The sequence below is a fragment of the Strix aluco genome, chromosome 24, assembly GCF_031877795.1.
Source record: "Strix aluco isolate bStrAlu1 chromosome 24, bStrAlu1.hap1, whole genome shotgun sequence".
In the NCBI taxonomy this organism is placed as follows: domain Eukaryota; kingdom Metazoa; phylum Chordata; class Aves; order Strigiformes; family Strigidae; genus Strix; species Strix aluco.
The window spans coordinates 10,017,808-10,039,987 of NC_133954.1; the positions used below are offsets into that span (position 1 = coordinate 10,017,808).

General features: G+C 70.2%; 2 protein-coding genes across 5 annotated transcripts; both read right to left on the reverse strand.

Moving 5' to 3' along the window:
• Positions 1–702: 702 nt before the first annotated feature.
• GHDC (GH3 domain containing) lies at positions 703–4,316 on the reverse strand. Its single transcript, XM_074849190.1, has 8 exons — positions 4,014–4,316; positions 3,804–3,934; positions 2,946–3,522; positions 2,509–2,692; positions 2,349–2,420; positions 2,081–2,214; positions 1,832–1,920; positions 703–1,708 (listed from the first exon to the last, which is right to left on the reverse strand). Exons 1-8 carry the CDS (start codon positions 4,216–4,218, stop codon positions 1,508–1,510), a joined length of 1,593 nt encoding a protein of 530 aa, XP_074705291.1. The 5' UTR covers positions 4,219–4,316; the 3' UTR covers positions 703–1,507.
• Positions 4,317–4,793: 477 nt separating this feature from the next.
• On the reverse strand, positions 4,794–22,180 carry LOC141934073 (signal transducer and activator of transcription 5B). 4 transcript variants are annotated; one of them, XM_074849321.1, is made up of 19 exons: positions 22,060–22,180; positions 10,818–10,955; positions 10,542–10,698; positions 10,367–10,456; positions 10,107–10,281; positions 9,900–10,030; positions 9,587–9,738; positions 9,349–9,504; positions 9,069–9,248; positions 8,837–8,924; positions 8,588–8,710; positions 8,319–8,411; positions 7,984–8,190; positions 7,492–7,586; positions 7,292–7,422; positions 6,495–6,650; positions 6,221–6,272; positions 5,723–5,830; positions 4,794–5,656 (listed from the first exon to the last, which is right to left on the reverse strand). In XM_074849321.1, exons 2-19 carry the CDS (start codon positions 10,943–10,945, stop codon positions 5,530–5,532), a joined length of 2,349 nt encoding a protein of 782 aa, XP_074705422.1. In that variant the 5' UTR covers positions 10,946–10,955; positions 22,060–22,180; the 3' UTR covers positions 4,794–5,529. The 4 variants fall into 4 exon arrangements, with proteins under 4 accessions (XP_074705422.1, XP_074705419.1, XP_074705420.1 ...); XM_074849318.1 differs by having other exon boundaries at positions 6,480–6,650; XM_074849319.1 differs by lacking the exon at positions 22,060–22,180 and adding an exon at positions 18,738–19,176 and having other exon boundaries at positions 6,480–6,650.

Consider the following 22,180-nt stretch of genomic DNA (forward strand, 5'->3'; position numbering starts at 1 on the left):
GGACCGGCAGCCCCCCCCCAGGCTCTGGGATGGATCCGGCTGCACGGCCTCTGCCAGCACAGGGCTGCCCGGGACACCCCACGGCCCCACCCGAGCCTCATCACCCCACCTTTATCCAGCCACCACCCGTCCCGCTCCCCACCAAACGCCGCCTGCTCCCTGCTGGTCCCAGCACCGCCGGGGCCCCCTGGCCCAGCACCAGTGTCGCTGCCAGGCTGACAGCAGTGCAGGCTCCTGGCACCCCCCGGACCGCGGGTCCCCCCCAGGCGCAGGCACCGCTTCTCCCCTACTTGCAGCTGGAATTCTGCTCCAGGCTTTTTTTTCCAGCAGGGATTGGGGGTCTCCATCCCTGGGGGAGGTTTTGGCTGAGCCTGGGGGGGGGGGTGTGTGTGTGTGTGCTTTGTGTGGACCTTGTTCAAGACATTGTCTTCCGCCTGGCGTTGTGTGTGTGTCCCCCTGCCCCCCCCCCCGGCAGCAGCTGCCCGCACAGCAGGATCCCCCAGCCCCGCGGCTCACCAGCCCTTAAAATAAACCTTAACAAGCAGGAGGGGAAAGGACGGGTCCCTCCCGCCTGGTACATTTGTGCCTCAAAGGCACAAACAGCCAGATGCTCCCAGAGCCGCTGAACTGGTTAAATATTCATGGCTGCCCCTTCCCCAGGACCCCCGAGGAAACAACAGCAACTTCACCACCAGAGCAGAGTCGGGCTGTCAGCAAGCAAGCTCTTTAATGAGGATTAAAAATAATAGTATAAAAAAATCAATCCCAGAGCAGTGCTCTATTTTTTTTTTGAGAGATAATCCTCCTTTACTTTGCTTCTCGTTTTTTAAACACTAAAAGCAGCCCGTGCTGGAGCTGATCCCTTCGTGACCCAGCAGACGTGTGCTGGAGCCAGGCAGAGGGGCTGCTCCGGGGCAGCCGGTACCTGCCACCACCGGCCACCTGCCCGCGGTGGCCCTGCCAGGGGACAAGGTGCCACAGGGCCCCGGACCTCAGCGTGGGGATGACCCACGCTCCTGCACCGGCCCGGGGCTCCGCAGCTCCTCCTGCTCCCGGGGAAGTTTCTGTCGTCCCCCTCACGCCGGCTGCGGGCTGTGACGGCCGAGGTGTCCCTCGGGCCAGGCAGGGGCACCCACTCCGCTGCGGCTGCCCGCGGGCGCTGCCACGGCGCTGAGAGGAGCGGGACGAGCCGCGGCCGCTGGCGACAGGGACCCGGCTGCCCCGTGACACTCCCGAGCACCCACAGTCCCACCCTGTGCCCAGAACAGCCCAGCGAAGGGCCAGGGCTGGGGTGTGGGCACGTCCTGCACCATCCCCGCGGGCAGCACCCGCTGCCACCACGGAGCGGGGACATGGTGGAGCTCGCTGGCTCCACCTGCTCCATCCAGCTGAGCCCCCCAGGGCTGGGCACCCCCGCCAGGCACTTGGCCCCATTCCCCCCCCACCCCGGAGGCCACACACCAGGCAAACCCTGGGGCAGGGGGGCTGGGGGCCCCCCCGGGCTGCCCTAGGAGATGACAGTGCCCTGGATGAGCCGCAGCAGCCGCTCGTCCCCCAGCACCCTGGGCATGGGGCGGGGGGGGCCCAGCGCTTCCCGCAGCCGGGCGAAGGCTCCGGCCCCCACCAGGTGCAGGCGCAGGGGCCCGATGCTGCCCTTGAAGCGGAAGGACTTATAGACAGGGAAATCCTCCTGGAGACACTGGTCCAGCTGCAGGGAGAGGACGGGCTGCCCGCGCTAGTCCCACACCGGCCACCCCAGCCCTCACCCCCTGCCGTGCCCGTGCCCCCCCAGCCGCCCCCCGCAGCGAAGCAGCACCCGGAGTCCCCTCACCTTGTAGCGCTGCCCCTCCGACAGGTCCCGCAGGCCCCGCAGCTCCACAAACACCTCGTAGTGGGGGGCGCCGCCCCCTGAAGAGGCGCCTGCAGCAGCAGGGCGAGGGCGTTAAAGCCGCCCGTGGCCCCCAGCCCCGCTGGGCACTGGCAACCCAGGGCCAAGTGGGGCACAAGGGGGCCAGCAGGGCCCTGGGCAGCACCAGCCGCACTCTTGGGGGGACCTGGGCAGCTCTGGGGGGGGACTCACCCAGGAGGTTGCTCTCCACGCAGACGTAGTCGACGAGGCGAGCGCCCGGCCACATGCTCACGGCACGGCACAGGCTTCGGCAGAACCGCTCCTCGGGGATGCTCTCGCCCCGCACGCTCAGCACCTGGCTCTCCCTGGGGCGCAGGGGGCAGGGGTGGGTGCCCCGTGCCGGGGGTGCCGCCGGCACCGTCCCACGTGGATCCTGCCCGGCACAGGGCCCCCCACACAGCCCCCCCGAGGTCAGGGGCAGGGGCTGGGGTGTCCTCACCTGCGCACGGGCTCCACCACGGGACACTGTTTGTGGAAGCCGGTCACCCTCAGCACCTCCCCGGTGTGGCACCTGCGTGGGCAGGGGGAGCATGAGGGCGGCAGTGCCGGGTGCGTGGGGCTGGCAGCCCCCCCGGACCACCGCAGCAGGGAGGAGGCACCTGTACTCTCCGGGCCGGGCTGTCAGGACCAGCCCGTACTCGCGTCCCTCCCAGAGCTCGTCCAGCAGCACCGTCCGCGGCTCCTCCTCAGTCGGGCACAGCAGGAACTCGCAGAAAGCCCAGTCAGGGCACAGCAGGAATCGGGGCACCGGCTCCTCCGGCCACAGGTTCACACCGAGCAGGGCTGGGCAGAGGGCAGCGCGTGTCAGCGTGAGCCCCCCCCGGACCCCCCATCCCTGCCCATGTGGCCTCACCCCCCTCCGAGGGGGAACTTGTGCCAGGACAGGGCTGGTTTCGGAGAGCAGGCAGCTCTCCTGGGAGGGATGCGGCAGAGACTCTGCAGGGGCAGGGGGGGTTTGTGCGGCCGTACAGCAGCGGTTCCCCGCCGGCACAGCCGCGACAGGCCGTGGGGCCGGCCCCACGCAGGGGACACTCACCTCCCGCCGCCCGGTAGAAGGGGCAGTAGAAGGGCAGCCCGCGGCAGTCAGCCTGGCGGAGGCCGTCGCAGTAGAGCTGCTCCGCGCCGTGCGCCGTCCCCACCACCACCACCTGCAGCCGCGGCCACAGGCGCCGCACGATGCCCTCGAAGCCGCGGGCGCACTCGGCCCGGAGCTCGGCCGCCCGGGCGCTGTCGGGGACCAGCAGCGCCTGCAGCCGGCCCCGCGCGTCCTCGGGCAGCCCGGGCTGGGGGCTCAGCCTGCCCAGCGCCAGGTCCTGGGCCAGCTCGGGCCAGCCGGCGCGCAGGGTGGCCAGCGCGTCGTGCAGCTCGGTGGCCAGCCCGGCCTCCAGCACGTGCAGGGCGCGCGTCCGCAGGGCGAAGAGCAGCTGCACCCGCAGCGCGGCGGCGCGGGAGGGCAGGGCCCCCGCCTGGGCCGGGGTGCAGTACAGGGCGGGCAGGGGCCAGCCCGCGGGGGCGCGGGGGGGGCCGGGCGCCCAGGACAGCAGGGCCGTGCCCCCGGGGGCCAGCGCCTGTGGGAAGGCGTCGCTGAGGGCATCCAGGTAGAGCAGGGACCCCTGTGAGGGGAGAGAGGGGGTCAGGCGGGGTCGGGGGGGGTCTGGGGTGGCCGGAGGGGGATCAGGCAGGGTCAGGGAGGGTCAGGGGGGGTCGCAGGGGGATCAGGCAGGGTCGGGGGGGTCTGGGGGGGACAGAGGGGGATCAGGCGGGGCCAGGGGAGGTTGGGGAGTCAGGTGGGGGTCGAGAGCCGTCGGGGGGGGGGGGGTCAGACGCAGGCACAGCACAGCCCTCCCCGTCTTGGGGGGTCCGAGCCCCCCTCCCTGCCCCGTGGCCCCCGTACCTGCAGAGGGGGGTCGGTGCCCCAGCAGCTGCGGAGCAGAGCCCAGGGGCGCAGCGGGGGGACCTGCCCCCCCGGCGCCGCGTCAGGGCAGCTCTGCCCCAGGGGGTGACGCTCCCGGAAAGCCTCGGAGCCTGCCGAGAGAGGCGGGGGGGTGAGGGGGGGGCACCCCCGGGACCCCCCTCCAGTCCCCGCCCCCGCGCCGCCGCTCACCGCGGGCCGTGCCGGGGGGCAGCAGCCGCCGCAGCCGCCGCTCCTGGCTCGGCCGCACCTCGGTGCCCTCCAGCCGCCGCCGGTACCGGCCCGCGGCGCGGAGCAGCGCGGAACGGGCCAGGCGGTGCCGCAGCGCGGGGACGGCGGCCACGGCCACCGCCACGGCCACCGCCACGGCCACCGCCACGGCCACCGCCGGCAGCATCCCGGGGCGCGACCGCCGCCCCCGAGCAGGGACCCGGGCACCGGGACCCCCGTCGCCCCCCGGTCCCACCCCGGGCACCGGCGCTGGCCCCCCCCGGCTATTCCGCCTCCGGCGGAAATGACGGAGAACGATCCGCGACCGGGGCCGCCCCCGCCGCCAGCGCCGCCTTTATTTTTATTTTCGTTTTCTTCGTTTACAAAACACCCGAGGCGGTCCCGCCCCCCCCCCCCCCCCCCCGCCTTTTCCCCGCCTCGGCAAGAGGAGGCTCCTTTTTTAAAAAATTGTGCAATTTGTTTTGCTTTGCTTTTTCCCTGGGAAAACATCCCCAGCCCGCCCCCCCCCAGCCCCCGCTCCCCAGCGGCAGCCCCCCCCGGGCCGCCTGTGCCGGCGGGGGGGGGCAAGCGGGGGCCCGGCCCCAACCTGCCCCCTCTGCTCGCCTGCCGTGGGTCATGCAGAGATGGGGCGCACGGGGCCCCCGTGTGTCCCCGAGCCCATGGCTGCCCCCCCCAACACACCAGGACAGGGACCCCCCCCCCCCCGCCCTTCCTCCCCAAGACACACGTGAAACCCAGAGCTTTTGTGTTACAAAAATATTCCGTGCTTTATTTACTCTGTGGTAGAAAAATAACATGGCCAGGACCCCAGAGCTGCTCGGCCAGGGTGAGGGGAGAGGCGGGGGGGCAGAGGGCTCCGCTCCCCCCAGAGCACCCTCACTGCCAGCCCACCCTCACGCCCTGCCTCCCCCTGCTGCTCCCACGCCAAGGCTGGGAGCCGAAGGGGCTCCCCCATCCTCGGGGGGCCGGAGCAGGAGCCGAGGCCCAGGAGGGGACCCCGCGGCTACAGAGCAGAGCGCTGGCGTGGGCCGGGGGGAGCCCCGGGTGACCCCCCCTCTGCCCCGCGCCGGAGCCCGCCGCACCCACGCCCCCCCGGGGACCGGGGCCAGGGGGTAGCACATGGCAGCGACACGTACATTCTTAGTGACCACTGCGAAAAGCGAAGGCGAGGCCGGACCCCCGGCCCCTGCCCCGAGCAGCCCCTCGGCGGGGAGCGGGGGGGCGGCGGGGCCGGTGCTTGCAGAAGCGGAAAGCCGAAGCTGGGCCTCTTAAAAGGAACATACAGGAAAACCATGCGACAAATCCGCTGCTGTTTATACAAGGGCATAAACACCAAAGAGCCGGACACCAGCCTGCGTTTCAGGGCAGCACAGAGCAAATCTCCGGGGCAGGGCCCACCCGCCGCCCCCCCGGCACAGAGACACGAACACAGCACAGTCCCCGCGGCGCCGGGGGCGGGGGGCCGGGCGCCCGCCCGTCACGACTGGGCGTGGGGGATCCACTGACTGTCCACGGGGCGCCGCAGCAGCTCCTCCACGTGCCTCGCCACGTCCATGGTGTCGTCCAGGTCGAAGTCCCCCTCGGGGTCCAGCACGGCGTCGGGGCTGCAGGAGGCAGGGGTGAGGGGGGTGCAGCCGCGGCAGGACGGGGCCGGGGGACGGGATACCTACTTCTGGGTGTACATGTTGTAATGGGGCTGGGAGCAGACGGCGGGCGAGGGAGCCTGGTCCATGTAGGTGGCCCCTCCGGGGGCAGAATCGCCTGATGCGCTGACAAACCTGGGGGGACGGGGGGCTCGTGAGCGCTGGTGGGGGACAGGACGGGCTCCCCCCGGTGACACTGTGCTCTGGGAATCCCCATCACCTCCGACCGGCGTCTCCTGCGGCTGGTGGGGCGCCCGCAGGGGACCCAAACCCCACACCCGCCAACAGGGACAAGCCGCGGGGTCCCCGGCCCCCTGCGCGGCAGCACGGCGAGGGGGGCGTCCACCTTCCCTGGGAACGTGCAGCCCTGCCTGGGCCACGGGCCCGCGCTGCTCGGCCCCCAGCGCCAGCTCAGCACCGGCGTGGCCTCAGCACCACAAGCAGAGGTGCCTGGGGCTGCCGGCCACCCCGGCCAGGGACGATCCCATGGGCCCACCCAGGGTCTGCGCTCAGGATCAGGCTTACTCTGGCACCACTTGCTTGATCTGTGGCTTCACGTATCCATCCACGGCTTTAGCTAGAGGAAAGGAGGCAGCGCTAAGGCCCCGAGCTGCTGGCACGTGCCGCGAGCCTGCGGTGGGGCTGGGGGCTGATGCGCGGCCAGCGGCAGAGCCCCCGCGGGGCTGGATGCGGCCCCGGGGCGGAGGGATGCTGAGAGCCCCGGCTCCACCCCGGGCAGAGGCAGGAGGAGAGGGACACGCGCGGGGTGAAGGGGCAGCGCTACCTGGCGTGGACTCACAGAGAACCGGTGTGTAGTACTTGGAGAAGACCTCGTCCTTGGGCCGGTCAGGGAACACGTAGATGAGGTAACTGAGGTCCCCGAGGCGGTCGGCGAGGGAGCGGATGGAGAAGTCCCTGGTGGTGAAAGGCATCAGGTTCCAGAACATCCTCTCGGCTGGAAGACAAGCGCAAGGAGCGGGATGAGGCCCTGAGCCGCCGGCGGCTCCCGGCCCCGCTCGGGACAGGGGCTGCGAGATCACGTCGAACGTCAGACGCCGTTTCCCACCCCGGCAACATTTAAGGACAAAACGCCAGTCGCCAGAAAACAGGATGAGCCAGGAGGGCCAGTGAACTCGGGGCAGGTCCCCCCCCGGCGCGGGGGGCTCTGGGGGGCTCCTCGGCCCCGTGACCCCCCGACAGACGCTCTCAGGGAGAACGGTGACGAGCAGACTTGCTGCACAGGGTGCGGTGTCCCGCGCGAAGCCCTTGCACCGGGAAGCACCACGGGGTCACCACGTTTCATACGGCCCCGGGTCAGTCCCCACGGCTGGGGCCAAGGGTTCAGCCCAGTCCCTCCTCCCCGCGGGCGCCAGCACCGGGCTGGATGCGGCCACGGCTGCGGCGCCAGTCCCCGTAGGGCAGCCAAGGCGTCGTCACAGGCTCCCGCGCGCGGCCGCGGCGCTGCCGGTGCCCAGCCGAGACAGGAGGTGCCGGAGCAGCAGCAGCACCAGCCCCGTGGGCGCGGGACGGCCGAGCCCCAGGCCGGGGCCAGGGCCGGGGGGGGTCGGGGGGTGCCGGCTCCCAGCGCGCACTCACAGGAGTCGAACTTCCACGCGATGGTGATGCCGCCGATCTCCGAGTCGCTGAAGCGCAGGAGGAAGGTCCCGTCGGGCTTGTTGATGAGCAGGTCGTGCGCCTGCTGCTTGTTGACGAAGCCCAGGATGGCCCTAGGCAGAGCGGGGGGGTCAGGGCCGGGGGCTCGGGGCCGGGCAGTGCGGGGCAGGGGCGGCTCTTACCCGTCGTTCCAGTGCGGCTTCAGATGCTTCTTCAGCACCTCCATCACCCCGTCAAACCACTGCCAGAAGGTGTAATTCCTCCCGGGCAGGTTTTCCTGTTGAAATCCCCAGAAAATGAGCACTCCTGCCTCCAGCCTCGTAGCTGATGTTAAACAGCACAAGCATTGGGTGCAGCTGCGGAGACTCGGGGACCCGGACTGGGGGGCACTCGCCAGCGCTGCCACACCAGGCACGGGTCAGCCCGGCCCGGAGGCACAGCCCGGGGGGGTGGCACAGCCCGGGGGGTGGCACTGCCTGGGGGAGCGCCAGCAGGGCCTCCCCGAGCACACAGCCCCCGTCTGTGGGCCCTACAGCACCCCAAGTCCCTCCAAACGAGGACGCCAACACCTGCCCCACTGCAGCCCCCGTCCTGCACCGGCACCGCAGGCGTAGCCAAGGCCCTGGGACCCCGGGGCTCCGCGGCTCCCCCGGAGCAGAGCCCGGCCCACTCACCCGGTTGAACTGGGACCAGGACACGGTGGTGCTGCTGTAATCCTCCAGGTGGGAGCTGGTGCTGTTGAAGAGCTTCTGCGCCAGGAACACCAAATTCTCCTTGGTCAGCCCGCGGCTGCTCTGCACCTCCGCCTTGAACTTCATGTTGAGCGCCTCGCAGAGCTGCGGCCACTGCACCTTGTCGGGCACGGCGAAGGGCACGCGGCCCTGGGGGGGCACAGAGGGGGGTCAGCACCGACCCTGCCGGCCGCCTCCAGGCTGGGAGACGGAGCCCGACTCCCGCAGCCCCCCGGGGCGGATGGGGGCTGCCCTGCCCCGCCGTAGCTGGCACTCACGGGCTCGGCGAAGGCGTTGTCCCAGAGCACGGTGGCCGTGGCGTTGTTATCTTGGCTCCCGTGCACGATCACCACCACGGGCAGGGACAGCGTCTGTGGGGAGGAAGACCACGGGGATGGGCTGTGGGGCACCGCGGGAGCGTCGCCCATGGGCACCCCCGGGCCACCCCAGCCTGCACAGGCACCCCACGGCCCCAGCCCCGCCCCACACCCGCGGGCAGAGGGCCCATGGCTCGCCCAGGCCCTGGGAACGTGGCCGGTGGCTTTACCTTCACCTGGAAGACCAGCTCGTTGCCACCGACACTGAACTGCGACTCGAAGAGGATGGTGAACTTCTCCTCCGTCACCGACTCAGCCCCGCGTCGGTCCGAGCGCTTGATCCGCTTCAGGGACTGCAGGGACACAAGGGCTGAGCGGGGGGGGCACAGACACGGGGGACACCGGGGTGAACACAGGGGGACGGGAGGGGACAGGAGGGAGGGCGCGAGGGCCGGGCGGCGGAAGCCGGCGGCGCTCACCATGTTTCGGAAGTGGGCGCTGAGCGTCCCCGTGGCCTGGTGATACTCCATCACGCAGCAGTTGTTGAGGATCTCCCCGCTGCTCTCGCTGCCGCAGGAAGGCGCAGGGTCAGGGACCACCGGGGCGAGGTGTGGCCCCCCCTGCACCCCCAGCTCCGGGTCCTGCTCCCCCCTCTGCCTCGGCAGCCCCGTCCCCCCCCCGCAGCACCCCCCAAGCTCCCCCGGGCATTACTTGCGGGTGCTCTCGTTCTTCAGCAGGGCCTTGGCTTGCTGCTCGCTGATGATGGTGGCCTTCACCTGGGGGGGGTTCATGTGCACGTTCAGCTTCCCCCCCACCAGGAGCCGCACAGTGGCTGCGAACTTGGTCTGTGTCTTCAGCACCTGGGGGGGCTGCTTCTCGATGATGAAGGTGCTGGGGGGGGCACGGGGTCAGGGGCGGGCAGGCAGAGCAGCCCCAACCCGGCCCCCCCACCCTGCCGAGCGCCTCGGCCGCGCCAGACCCCCACCGCTACCTGGTCACCAGGGCGGAGATGATGTCGGTGATGGTGCCGTTCAGCTCCGACAGCATCTCCTCCACCGGGCCCGGGATCGGCAGCTGCTGGCACAAGTGCTCGGCCCGGCGGATCTGCTGCCGGTTCTGCCAGATGATCTCTGCCAGCTTCTCGCACCTGGGGGGAGCGGGGTTCAGCACCACGCCGGGGCTCAGCACCCCGCCCCGTCCTGCCGGGCATGGCCGGCACTGGCACCCACCAGGTCTGCAGCACGTCCAGGGTGCCCTCGGGGGGACCCCCGTTCCCCGCGAGCTGCTGCCGACGCTTCCACTGGATCAGCTCGTCATCCAGGATGGTCGTTTGCTGCTTCCGCAGCAGCTGCAGCGTCTTCTGGTGCTTCTCAGCCAAGTCCTGCGAGGTGGGACACGGCGTGATGGGGCGTGGGGACGGCGCGATGGGGACAGTGCGATGGGGACAGTGCGATGGGGACAGCGGAACGGGGCGCAGGGACGGCGTGATGGGGACAGTGCGATGGGGCTGGCGGGACGGGGCGTGGGGATGGTGACACTCACCACGCGGTACTGCTGTAGTGTCTGGGCCTCCCGGTGCAGCCAGGCCTCCAGCGACGCCTTCTTCTGCTGCAGCGTCGTCTCCCGCGACAGGCGCTCCTGGGGGCCCAGCTGGGAGAGCTGGGAGAACTGGGCTGGGGGACGGGGCACGGTGTTAGGGCTGGCACTGCCAGCGCCCCGGCCCCCGCACCCCCCCAGGCCCCCACCCACCTTGGAGGCGCATGTTCTCCTGGTACTGAATGATGAAATACTCCTGCGTCTGCTGCAGCTTCTTGAGCTCGTTCTCCGAGTCCTGTGTGATGAGCCGCAGCTCCTCAAAGGTCTGGTTGATCTGCAGGTGCTTCTGGGACATGGCGTCCACGAGGGAGCCGGCTGGCGAGGGGCTCTGCGCAGGGCACGGGGCGCGTCAGCACGGCCAGGGACCCTCCGCATCCCCCCCCCGCGGGACCCGCTCCCTCACTCCCACTCACGTTGTTCGCCTCCCGCACCAGCCGCTGCTCGTGGTAGAGGATGTGCCGGATGCAGCGCACCAGCTCCATGGGGCACCGGTCGTACGTGTTCTGCGGGGAGAGCGCAACCTGAGCCGGGCACGGGACAGGGACCCCCCCGCCGCCCCGCAGCCCCCTCCCACGGCCCCCCGCTTGCCTGCAGCTGCGTGGCGTAGTGCCCCAGCTTGATCTTCAGCAGGAAGCCGTCTTCGCCCACTTGATGGTCGGCCTTCTTCTGCAGCTCCTGGATCAGCCCCTCCAGCAGCTGCGTCGCCTTCACGTTCTCCTGGGGGTTGTCGAGGTCGATGGAGTCCCTGCGCGCGCAGAGCAGAGCGATGGTCTCAGGGCGGCCCTGGTGCTCCTGGGCAGAGGGGGGCACCCGCCGGCACCCCAGGGACCCAGCGCCCCCCGGGACGGGTCCCCGCCGACCCACCATGCCTGGCTCTCGATCCACTGCGACAGGTAGTGCCGCACCTCGATGGGGAAGTGCTGCCCGTAGAGCGCCTGCATCTGCCGCAGGGCTTCACCCTGGAGCTGCTGCGCCTGGATCCACACCGCCATGGCTCAGCACCTGCGGAGACACCGGCTCGTCACCGCGCCACGGACGGGGGTCCGGCCTGGACCCCCCCGAAGCCCTTTGCAGGAGCCTCCCGGTTCTCCAGTGCTGCCAGAGCCGCCTCCAGCTGCCGAAGGAAGGGCCGTGCAGGGACCGGGGAGCCCGGCTCTGAGTCACCCCCTCTTTTCTAGGAAGAGCCCTGGGGGGGTCCAGGGCCACGAATGCGCCTCTGCGCTGCCTCTCCACATGGTAATCATTTCCCCTCGCTGCGCCGCGGGATCGCAGCCATCGCTGGCCACGCAAATGAGGAAACAGGGCCGGGGGGAGGGCTGGCGAAAAATCCAGGGTGACGCAGAGCAGAGGCCCCCCCTGTGCTCGCCCCAGCTCCTGCCCACACCCTGGCAGTGCTGGCAGGCGGACGGGCAGGAGGACGGGCACCGCAGCTCCCGCAGATGCCGGCCGGAGCGTGGAGCTTCCCAAAGCGAGTTCTGGGGCAGCCCCAGCTCCATCCAGGAGCGCTGCCAGATCCCCCCCGCCCTGCAGCTCCGGCACCCCAGCTCACACCGCAGCAGGCAGGGAGTGAGGACGGCCAGGGACAGCAGCTATAAAAAGCCAGAGCGTCCCCCGCCACAGTTGTATCTGCAGCTTGGGGGGCCTGGAAAAACAACCTGGTAGTCAGATCCAAGGGTGACGCGATGGCGAGAGATGAGGGAGGGCCTGCGGGGCTCGCGGTCCCTCTGAGCCGAGGATGCAGCAATAAATAGCGTTTAGACACACTCACACCCGAACCACCGGGATTTAGTGCCACGCAGAGGTGCCGGGCAGGGGCGCGAGGCCTCGGGCTGAGTCCCAAGGCCGGGTGACCGGGACGGGGTCCGGTTACTGCACCGGCTGGTGACAATCAGAGGGAGCCGGGGACCGCGCCGGCAGCGACTGCACCTCCCTCCCTCCCCAAAACGCACTGTTCAGCCTCAGAAATGGTGGCCTGAGGGGCTCCAAAAGCCGCCGGTGCCGTCCTGCGGGCAGGGGTGTGCACCGGGGGATGGTGGCAGCGGGTCCAAGCAGAGCAGCCACGGTCGGAGCCCCCGAGCCCTGCGCACCCGCCCCCCATGCAGGAAGAGGAACAATAACTGAGAGTTGGCTAAAAATGAATTTTTCCCCTATAAAAAGGGAGGAACGTTTCCACATTCACAGAAATCACCGAGTTGGAAATCCTGCTGGCAAGGAGGAGCCTGAGGAGGCATAAAAACGCAGGCGAGGAGGGGAAGGGAAGGCAGGATGGCCGACAGCAGGATGTGCGGTGGCCGTTAGAAATTGTGGATGCTTGATAAGGGGCATCGATGAAAACCGGCAGAGCCGAGGAGAGCAGCCACGGCCTCGCCGGTGCCACTGTGCCACAAACGGCCGAGGTCCCTGGGGCAGTGAGGACGTCCGCACGGACACAGGGCAGACAAATGCTGCCCTGCCTATCGAGAAAATGGTGATCTCTTCCCATCTCGCAGTGACAAAACACTTCCTATTCCACTCCAGCGTGTTGTTAAGCAACGAGTCTCTGTCTGGCTGCTGCTGCGGTGAGCCGGCAGACACCGCGCTCAGCCGGTGCCAGCCTGGGAGCAGGAGCGCGAGCATCGCCGCCGGGCGCCCAGTGGAAGGTGAGCCAGCGTCACCCCGGCCTTTACAAGGGGCTGATGGCGACACGGCAACCCCAGCACGTGCCCTGACCAAAGGCAGGGCCGTCCCCAGGGCCAGGCCACCCCGGCGGATAAGCACACCCCAAAAACCGCCCCTATTGCCAGGCTTGGACACGAGCTCCACGGGCATCACCAACGCAACAGCACCTCGTTTTTGTCTCCTGTGTCTCACCCACAGACTGACAAACCAAACCCCCCTGAGGGCCGCAGGGCGCCCCAAGCACCGCAGCACAAGTCGCCAGCACCACCTGCCATGAGCCAAACGAGGTTTTCTGGCCACGAGGTTCACCAAGGCTGGGACAACAGCTCTGCTTCGGCACGAGGTACAGCACCATGGTCCCGCTGTGCAGCCGGAGCCGCCGGCCTTTCCAGGCAGCCCTGCGCTCCTGCTGGCAGCCAGGGCCCTGGCTGGGTCCGTGCCCAGCACCACGCTCCTCCCCGGCACCGCCGCCTGCCCCGGGCAAGTGCTCACAGGGACCTCCCTGGAGCCTTGGGATGGCTTCACCCCCACGCCCAGGAACCAGCTCCCTCCTCGCGCTCCCCCCACCGATGCATCACCCTGGCCTGGCTCAGAAAACCTCTCAGGGGTTGGGCAGCCAGGGCCAGCTCCAGCCTGCTGGCATTTGCCCACCCCGGTGCCATCCCCAACCTGGTGGCCACGTCACTGGCTGTGGTTCCCGCACCCCGGCAGGGACAGGCCATGCTGCTGCAGAGTCACGCGCTGCCACGGGTCAGCTGTGCTGCAGCCACCGGCCACACGCACACTCAAACAACTGCAAGAGACAGATAATTGCGGTGGTTTAAGCTACTTTGCATTTACTTGCTGGCAGCGAGCTATAACCCACCCATTACTGCAGCTCGGTTAACCAGCAGCAACTCAACAAGCCACAGCAACGCTCTCACCGGTGACTTATCGGCTGCGAAGCGGCGCACGCGGCAGCGGCCCGGAGGTAGGACAAGGGCCATGGAGAGGGATCCCAGCCCCACAGGGACAGCGCGGGCAGGGGAGGCGCAGAGGGAGGGGAAATGCTGGTGGTCATCGCTTCTGCATCTGACAGCCCCGCTCCCCCCTGCCGATGGGGAGGCACCACCAAACCGGCCACAAAATGGGTGAAACCCACCCAAAAGGGGCTCTCACGGGGCCAGAAGCAGCGGCAGGGAAGAAGACGGGCACGGGGAGGCCGGCAGCACCGCTGGGGCCGTGGGACCTGATGTGACCACAGCAGGGAAGGGCCACAGCCGCAGCCCTGAGGGCAGGAGTGGTGGCACCAGGCTGGCACCAGCACCGGGTCACGAGCTGCAGGAAAGCTGGAGTGAGCCAGAGCGCGTCTGCAGGCAAAGGGAGGGAAATGCCCCACGGGGCGAGGCCGGCGGCGGCACCTTCCCACGTGCTGCAGGCACGGCAAAGCCCAGACACCGGCAGCGCCCGCCCCGGGGCTGGCACATGCACGGCCGCGGATGCTCGCGGGATGCTCGTGGCGCAGCCACCCCAGGGACCTCCCCACGGGCAGGACACCCCCCGCCTTGGTGCTGGCATGGCCCCCGACTGCAGCCCCTCACTCAGTCCCACACAGGGTCCAGGCAAAGCCCTGGGGGGGGCACGGCAAAGGGCTCTGGCCGTAACCCCCCTGCTCCCGCACACCTGCCCCACGCAGCCCCTCCACCGCCGCGGCTCCGGCGCTGCCCTTTGCCCGGTGCTCTCTGGCCCGGGGGGTCTCGGGAGCGGCGTCCTCCCCCGGGCAGGGGCACGGCGCTTCCCCGGTGCTGGGCTCCGGCGGCAGCAGCCCCGCGCCCGCCGCAGTAAACACACAGACACGTGGTTTCTCGGCACCTCCGGGAGCCCACGATCGCTTCCAGGTCAGCGTCGGCCTCGCTCGCGGCCGCAGGGCTGGACCCTGCGCACCCCACGGCCAGTGCTGCTGGGGGGCTCCAGTCCTGCCCCTGCCAGCGCTGGCTCCTGCCCCCCGGCAGCCCCAGCGGGAGGGTCCCCTGCGTCCCCCAAGAAGGGCAGCCCCAAGCAGGCTCTCTCCGGGGCAGGATCTGGCCCACAGCCGGGCCCCCAGAATGGCGGTGCTGGCAGCGACAGCAGCGGCTCAGCACGCAGAAGGGCTCCACTGCCCCCACAGAGACACCCACCCCCTGCCCACACCGGCTCACCCTGGGGGACCTGCTGGGGGACCTGCTGGGGGACCTGCTGGGGGACCTGGGCAGCCCAACAGCCCCACTCAGCCGGACCCCTGCCGAGGTACCCCCCAGCTCAGCGCCCCCCCTCACCCTTGCACGTGGGCCTGCCCACCGCAGGCAGCGAGTGCCACTGCACACCACGTCCTGCCCCACAGCTGGGGGGCACAGGGGGCCACGCACCCACCCAACGGGCCACACAGCCCCCCCAGGCCCTTCCCAGCTGGGGGCTCCCCCCATCACGGGCTTGGCGGGGGCTGGCAGCACCCCAGGGCTCAGCACGGTTCCCAGCTCCCCCAGGGCACGGGAAGCACAGCCCCAGCTGGGTGCGGGGTGCCCCGTCCCGCAGCCACACTCACCCAGGGTCGGGCACCGCTCTGCCCCCCACAACGCTCTGGTGTCCCGGCCCCGGGACAGCCCGGCCGTGGCTCCAGACAGGCGCTGCCGGCACAGCCGGGCTCCCGGGGCGGCCGTTTCGCAGGCTCTGCGCTACAGGAAGGAGCGGAGGGCAGCTATTTCCTTCCAAAATGTCAGCTGCCTGCGCAGGGCAGCCAGCCCGGGGCTGCCGGCAGCTTCCTCCGCCACCGCGGCGTGCACGGTGCCCGCCGAGGCAGCGGGGCTGGCAGCCCCTCCGTGCTCGGCCCCGCGCTCTCCCCGGTGCCAGAGCCAGACACAGCCTCTGCCCCCTGCGACTTGGGGGGGGGCTGAGCCCCGCCAAGCAGCCGCCAGCCAGGGATGGGACCCCAGGGAGTGACGCAGGAGCTCAGCGTGGGGGGAGACAGGATGGACTCACCTGCACCCCCAGCTCTGCTCACACCCCCCCAGCACACAGCCCCAGGAACACCGGGGTGCCTATGAGCAGCCCCCAGACCCCCCAGCCCCGCTCGGAGCTGCCGGCCGGGGCTCCCGGGCGCGGTGGAGCCGGTGCGGAGGGCCGCGGTGCTGGGAACAGGGCAGCTCGCCTCTTTTACGCCTGCCTGTGGTTTCCAGCTTTCGGCTGGGAGGCGGCAGCGCCCGCCCGGCGCGGGAGGAGAGCTCCTTCTAGAAGCTCGCTGCTTTGATGGGTTTTGTTTGCCTCCTGCAGAAGAGCAGCGGCAGCCGACGGCTTCGCCCCGGCGGCATCAGGGAGGCGGCAGCCAACCGCCCCAGAGCCCCCGGCCCACGCTGGAAACCACCGCGGCCCGGCCGGGTGAGCGGGGTCGGAAGCCACAGGGCTCACAGAAGAGGCACGGCCGGTGCTGGAAACACAACGTGCCCCCCCAAAGGCAGAGGTGACGGGCCCCACAGCCGGCGAGCAGAGCCCCCGCAGCGCCACGACCAGCCGGGCATCCCAGAAACTCTGGGAGCCAAAAAATAGAGAACTCGCACCGTTACAGGAACGAGGAAACCCCACGCGTGGCCTGACGCTGCCCAGGGAGAAACCGGCCCCACATGCAGGTGGAGACGCCCCAGCCGGGGACCGGTGCTGCCGCCCAAGGGCTGGGGGGGGTCAGGGCCGGGAGCTGCCCCCAGCTCGGCTCCCGCCGCAGGCCTGGGGCTGTACCTGCCTGCTGGCATTTGCCGCCCTTGGGAAAGGTTTTTCTCCCCTCCTCAGATTTTCCCTCGAAACCACAGAGGCCCAGAAACCTGCGTCAGACCAAACCCAAAAAACACCCAATGAAATCCCAGCAAAATCCCTCAAATCCAGGGTCTGGGACCTCAACAGAAAACAACCCTGGTGCAGTGAGAGCCACCCTGGGGCAGTCACGGCCGGGTACAGGCGCTGCCCTGGTTCAGCTGCCGAGCACGTAGCAGGACTGGCATGACCTGGGCGCCGTGGCAGAGCAGGGGGGCCCTGGCCACGCTGCCACCCCCCGGGGGCCGAGCAGAGCGGGGCAGCGCGGTGCAGGCAGCCTGCCCGCCCGGGCAGACACAGGCAGCCTGTGCCGGAGCAGGAGCCAGGCAGGCAGGACGCGCCGCGCAGCCACGCCAGCAGAGCCGAGCGCCCACCCAGCCCCTGCGGGCACAAATCCTGCGTGGATCCTGCGGGACATCCACCGCGGGGAGCCCAGACCCTGCCAGCGCCGATGCTGCCCCGCCGTAAACCCACAGATGAGATTAGAGAGGCCTGGGCAGAGCTTTAATTACTCCCGGCTCCCTGGGGTCCAGCAGCCGAATTAACCGGCCTCGGGGCCGGCGCCGCAGGGAGCTCTCGGGGTCCCGGGGCCTCCCCCAGGCCGGTGGGGGAATCCCGGGGAGGGCACGGAGGATCCCGGCTCCAGGCAGGCACCAGCCCTCGCCCGGGAGGCGACGCGCAGCCGCCACGCGCCAGGACACTCGGTGAAGGTATTTTTCCCCCACAATAATCACGACCCACCCCAACCCCCCGTAACACCGCGCTGGGGTGAGGCACCCGCCCGCGGGAGGTGCAGCCCCCGGGGACCCACAGGCCGCCCTTGCGCCCGCTCCAGCGGGGAGGGTCCGACCCCGTCCCCGTCCTCCACCCTGGGAGGGAAGACGGGTGACCCCAGGCACGGCCCTGGGGAGGGGCAGGGAGGTGACAGGATCCCCCCCCAGGGATGGGGCGGCAGCTTCAGGCGTAGGAACGGGCCAGGCAGATTTGGGACAAGGGAGAAGCCCCCACACCCCCGCCAGCCAGTTCATCCTCGCGTTGCCTCTTCCAAGAAGCTGCTTCCCGGGGACCCCGCAGACACCCCGGCGCAGCCCCGGGGTCCCATGCCAGCCCCCGGCACAGCCCTGGGCTCGCTGCTAATCCCTGCTCAGACCAGCACCAGCCCCGGAGGGATGGGCTGGTCAGAAGGACTTGAGGATTAAGCTCATTTCAGCATCGAATTAGTCCCGATTGGAGTCTGGAGACACAATTTCATTTATCTGCCGCGCTCCAGTGAGCGCACACAATCGCACTAATCCAGTCGCCGGCCGGGCTGGATTTGCAGAGCGGGACCCAGGTGGGCCGGGGGAGACGCGGGCAGTGCAGGCACCGGCTGCATCCATCCCCCTCCGGCCGATGCCGCGCTCGTGCTCTCCGTGGGGCAGGGGAGATGGTGCCGGAGCCCTGAGGGCACCTGCTGCACCGCCCAGGGAAGAGGCACCCACCACACTCTGCCCCTCCGGGCCACCCTCAGCCGCTCCGTGCCGGGGTTCGGGCCGCAGCAGGGAGATGCTCTCGCACGGGGCCAGCGGAGCAGAAGGGAGGGAGGGAAAAGCCTTCAGAAACGGGGGCACACAGATACCCAGGGACGCTGGCAGGAGGGGGGACTAGTCAGAATGGGAATAAAAAACCAAAACACCAATGGTTTCCACAACAAAATCGTCACTCAGAGAGGGTAAACCTCACAGTCAAAGCTGGCCAAGGGTTAGGGGCAGCGTCCACGCCCAGCGCACACAAACGTGCCCGGTGGGAGAGCTGCGTTTCGCCTTTCCTTGCGCCGGGACGCGCTCTGCAGCCCCCGGAGCGGCTGGGGCAGAGCAGTGCCCCGGCCTCCGGCTGCACCGCGAGCACCCACCGAAGCGTTTCCAAAAGGTGACTAATGGGGTTATAAACAGAGCGTGCCGGGCCCGGGCAGCTGTGCCACCCGGAGCCACAGCCCGAAAGCGCCGGGGCCGCGTGTTGACACCACCGAATAGGACAGAGATCATTTTACAGCTGTTTTAGCCAGTGCGAGGGGCTCGGATACGCCGCCAGCGAGAGCTGCCTCCTGCTCTGCCAAAGGCTTTGCAGCAGCCACGGAGCAAGAGGGACGAAAAGCCAGACAGAGCGAGCACCCAGCACCCAGCCGCTTGCACCGGCCCTTCCAGCTCTGCCCCAGCTCCAGCCTTTTCCCCAATTCCCGCCCTGGCAGAGCTGCGCTATAAACCAGCATTTACATCTCATAACAACAGGAAGACACGAAGTTGCAGCGAGAATGGAGATTGCAAAACTCACCAGTGACTGTTTGAAAAGGGAGCGAGTTGTGACCATGTCACGGGCTGGCTAGAGCCCGGCGGCCACCCGAGCCCGGCGAGGAGCCGCCCGGCAGCACATCGCCACCCGGCCCGGCGGAAGGCAGGAGCCGGCACCAGGGCGAGCGCAGGGCACGACGTGTGTCCGCCTGCGAGCAGCCAGCGCTCCCGGCCCCTCTGGTGCCGCAAGATGGGTGGATTCTGCTTTATCAGCAAGTCGGCTCAGCACTATCGGCCAGGAAACCGTGTTCGCATGTGTGCCTCCCCCTCGACATTTCCCAACGCGGCGGGAGAAGCGGTTCACAGCAGCCTACCTTTTATCAGCCAGCAGATGTTGCTAGAACTGTTGCTGCATGTAAAATTCAGGCATGCCCAGCGCCGCTTGGATCCCTGCACTGGCCACGCGGTGCCAGGGTAAACACCCCCACCCCCTTCCTCCTGGGATCAAAACACTTGGGGGTTGCAAAATAGACACCCCATGAAAGGAAAGGCATGCCACAGAAACATTACAGCTGTCGAGGCTACTTCTCCCGGGGCATGCTGGAGCCCCAGAGCCAGCAGCCAGCCCATCCTCCCAGGCCGCCTGCGCGGCCACAGAGCCCAGCCCTGACCAGCGAGCCCCCGGCTCCGTCCCCCAGCACACGCAGCCCCACGCGGGCGGCCCCAACACCGGCACCGCTGTGGCGCATTCGGCCCCATAACGCGGCGGCTGCTCCAAGGGCAGCACCCGCAGCCACGCGGGGCAGAGGGACCGTGGCCCCCGGCGCAGGCACCGGGGTGTTGCTGAGGGGAGGGAGGTCCTGCCCGACCCACACACCGTCCTGCCGTGCCCGGGCTCCCCGGCCGAGCGCAGCCCCGCTTACAGTAATTCCTTGCAAACCATTAAGTCATTTCCCAGCTGACGGGGCCGCTTTACTGTACTCGGCACAGCACAGTCACCGCTCGCTGCCCCGCCGCCCACACCGTGGAGGAGTACGAGGAGCAGGGATTTTTCGCAAGCAGAGCATTTGGGTTTTGCTATCACTCGAGAGAGAGCTGGGAAACCCCACGGCGAAGACCTGGCAGCCGCTTTGGAGTCAGCACTTCCCCTGCAGCGAGAGGGGAAGGTCCCTCCGGAGGCTCCGTGCAGCCCCACGCTGAGCATCTCCAGCAGCAGCTCCCCGTCCCCAGCATCCCTCATCCTGCCCTGGAGCGTCCTCGGGACAAGGCGGGCACACCAAAGCCAGCGAGATGGCTCTAGTGACAACTGCCGGGAGGGCAAACACCCCCTCCCGCCCGAGGAGGACAGCGTCAAAGTGCCACAAAACGTAGAGTGGGTGACGGTCGCCTGTCACGCCCCGTTCCCGGTCCCCCAGCACCGGCTATTGGCACCTCTCGACCGGCACCGCAGCTCCTCCTCCACGCAGCTGCACCCACGGCCCCCCAGCCCCGAGGACAAGCCCCCCTCTCCAGGGATGGTTATAAAACCCAAGCAGATGGTCTCCATCCTCACCTCCAGACCGCGGGGACCCAGGAGCCACGGCAGGCTGGGCTGCGATCGCGACGGCGCTGGGAGCACCAGGGCTTGCTGCAGCCACCCGACCCCGACACCCCCAAAGCCTCCTCCCTCACCGGGGCCACATGGACGGGGCAGAGCCAGGCTCAGCGCCGGGCCCCAAGGAAACCTCCCTCCAGCGCTGGATCGCTGCGCCGCTGCAAACACGTCGAAGCACGATGGCAAACCTCGGCCTGAAATCGCCACCAAGAGCACCGCAACGGCAGCGCACGGGCACGGAGCCTTCCTCCCAAAGAGGAGGCACGGGGGGCAGCGGGGCGCCCGCAGCACAGGGCTGGTTCCCCGGTGCCCATGGCGGGGACAGGCTCTGCGGACCAGCCACGGCACCCGCGCCAACCGCCTCCATCAGGGCTTGCGCAGCTCCGGCTGCGGCCGCGAGTGCAACCAGGGACACGGCGCTGGCCACAACCCGGGGCCAGGAACGTCCCACTGCAACAAGGCGGTCCACGCCGCGGGGACTCCCGTGTGCCATGTCCCTGCCGCAGGCGAGCCACACGGCCCAGCACCACGCCACGGTCCTGCCACGGCAGTGCCAAGCCCTGCACCCCTCGACAACGCACCCCAACACCCTCGAGCAGACCGACCGCCGGGCCTGTCCCCTGCCCTCTGCCGCGGGGCTCCCCAGGCGCGGCGGGGCGCGCGGGCTCCTGCCAAAGTCCCCACGCGTTCACGGGGCGGCCGACATCGGAGGCGTCACCGCCGGCAGCTGCTCGGGCGGCGGCAGAGCCGGGGAGCCCTCGGCAGCACCGGTACCTGCACCCCAGTGCTGGGCGCAGGAGCCCCGGGGCCGCTCGGTGTCGTGGCGAGGAGCTGCCGGGAGCCCGGCCTGGCGCCAGCCCGGTGGCCAGCTGGCCACAGAGCCCCGACAGCTCCCGTCCCGCCCCCCCCCTCCCCGGGCAGGTGGCCACCGCTTCCCGGGCTCGAAGTCACCCGGCTGGGCCCCGGCCGGCGCAGGAGCTGGGTGAAAGGCCACCAGGCACTGCCACCCCCGGGGGTGTCACCGCTCCCGCCTCGCGCGGGGGAACATTTTCCATCTGCCTCCTCCCCCTGGCAGCGCGGACCCCCCCTCCCGCCGCCACCGAGCGGGACCCCCGCTCCCGCCGGGCTGCCCCCGCGTGCGGCCCTCGGGGAGACCCCCCGCCTGCCCGGGACCCCTCAAAGAACACCCCCCCCCGGAGCTGAGGCTCGGGACCGGCCCCCCCCCTCCCCGCCCCGGGACGCGGCCGCCGCTCCGGCAGGGCCCGGCCCGACGGGAACCGGCCCCGCTCCGCCAGGCGACGAGCGCCCCCGCCCCGGGATGCGCCGTGGCCCCGGGACGGCCCCGCCGCCCGCCCCGGCCCGCGCAGCGGCCGCGCAAAGTCCGCCCCCCCCCACCCCGGGGCGGCCCCGCTCGCTGCCCGCACCCCTGCCCGCACCCCTGCCCGCACCCCTGCCCGCACCTGCGCGGCCCCTCCGCCCGCAGCGAGGCCACGGGCCCGACCGGGGCCCCCGCAGCGCCCCGGCCCCGGCCCCGCCGACGGGCTGCGCCCGGCCGGGAGTTACGAAACACCCAAAATATTTACCGACGGGCGGAGGGCGGGAGGGGAGGCGCGCCCCGAGCCCCGGCCCCGGCCGCCCCCGCCGCAGGTGCCCCTCGGACCCGCCGCCCCCCCCCCCCGGCCGCAGAAAGCGAAAGCGGCCCCGGCCCCGGCCCCGGTCCCGGCCCCGGTCCCGGTCCCGGCGGCGATGGCGGCCCCGGTCCCGCCCCTACCTGCGGCCGCGGCGGCGGCTGCGGCTCCGCTGCTCCGGCCGCTCTGGGCGCTCGGCTCCGCCGCCGCTCTGCCCCCTCCGGCCGCCGCCGCCGCCGCCCCCCCCCGCCGCCGCCCGGCCCG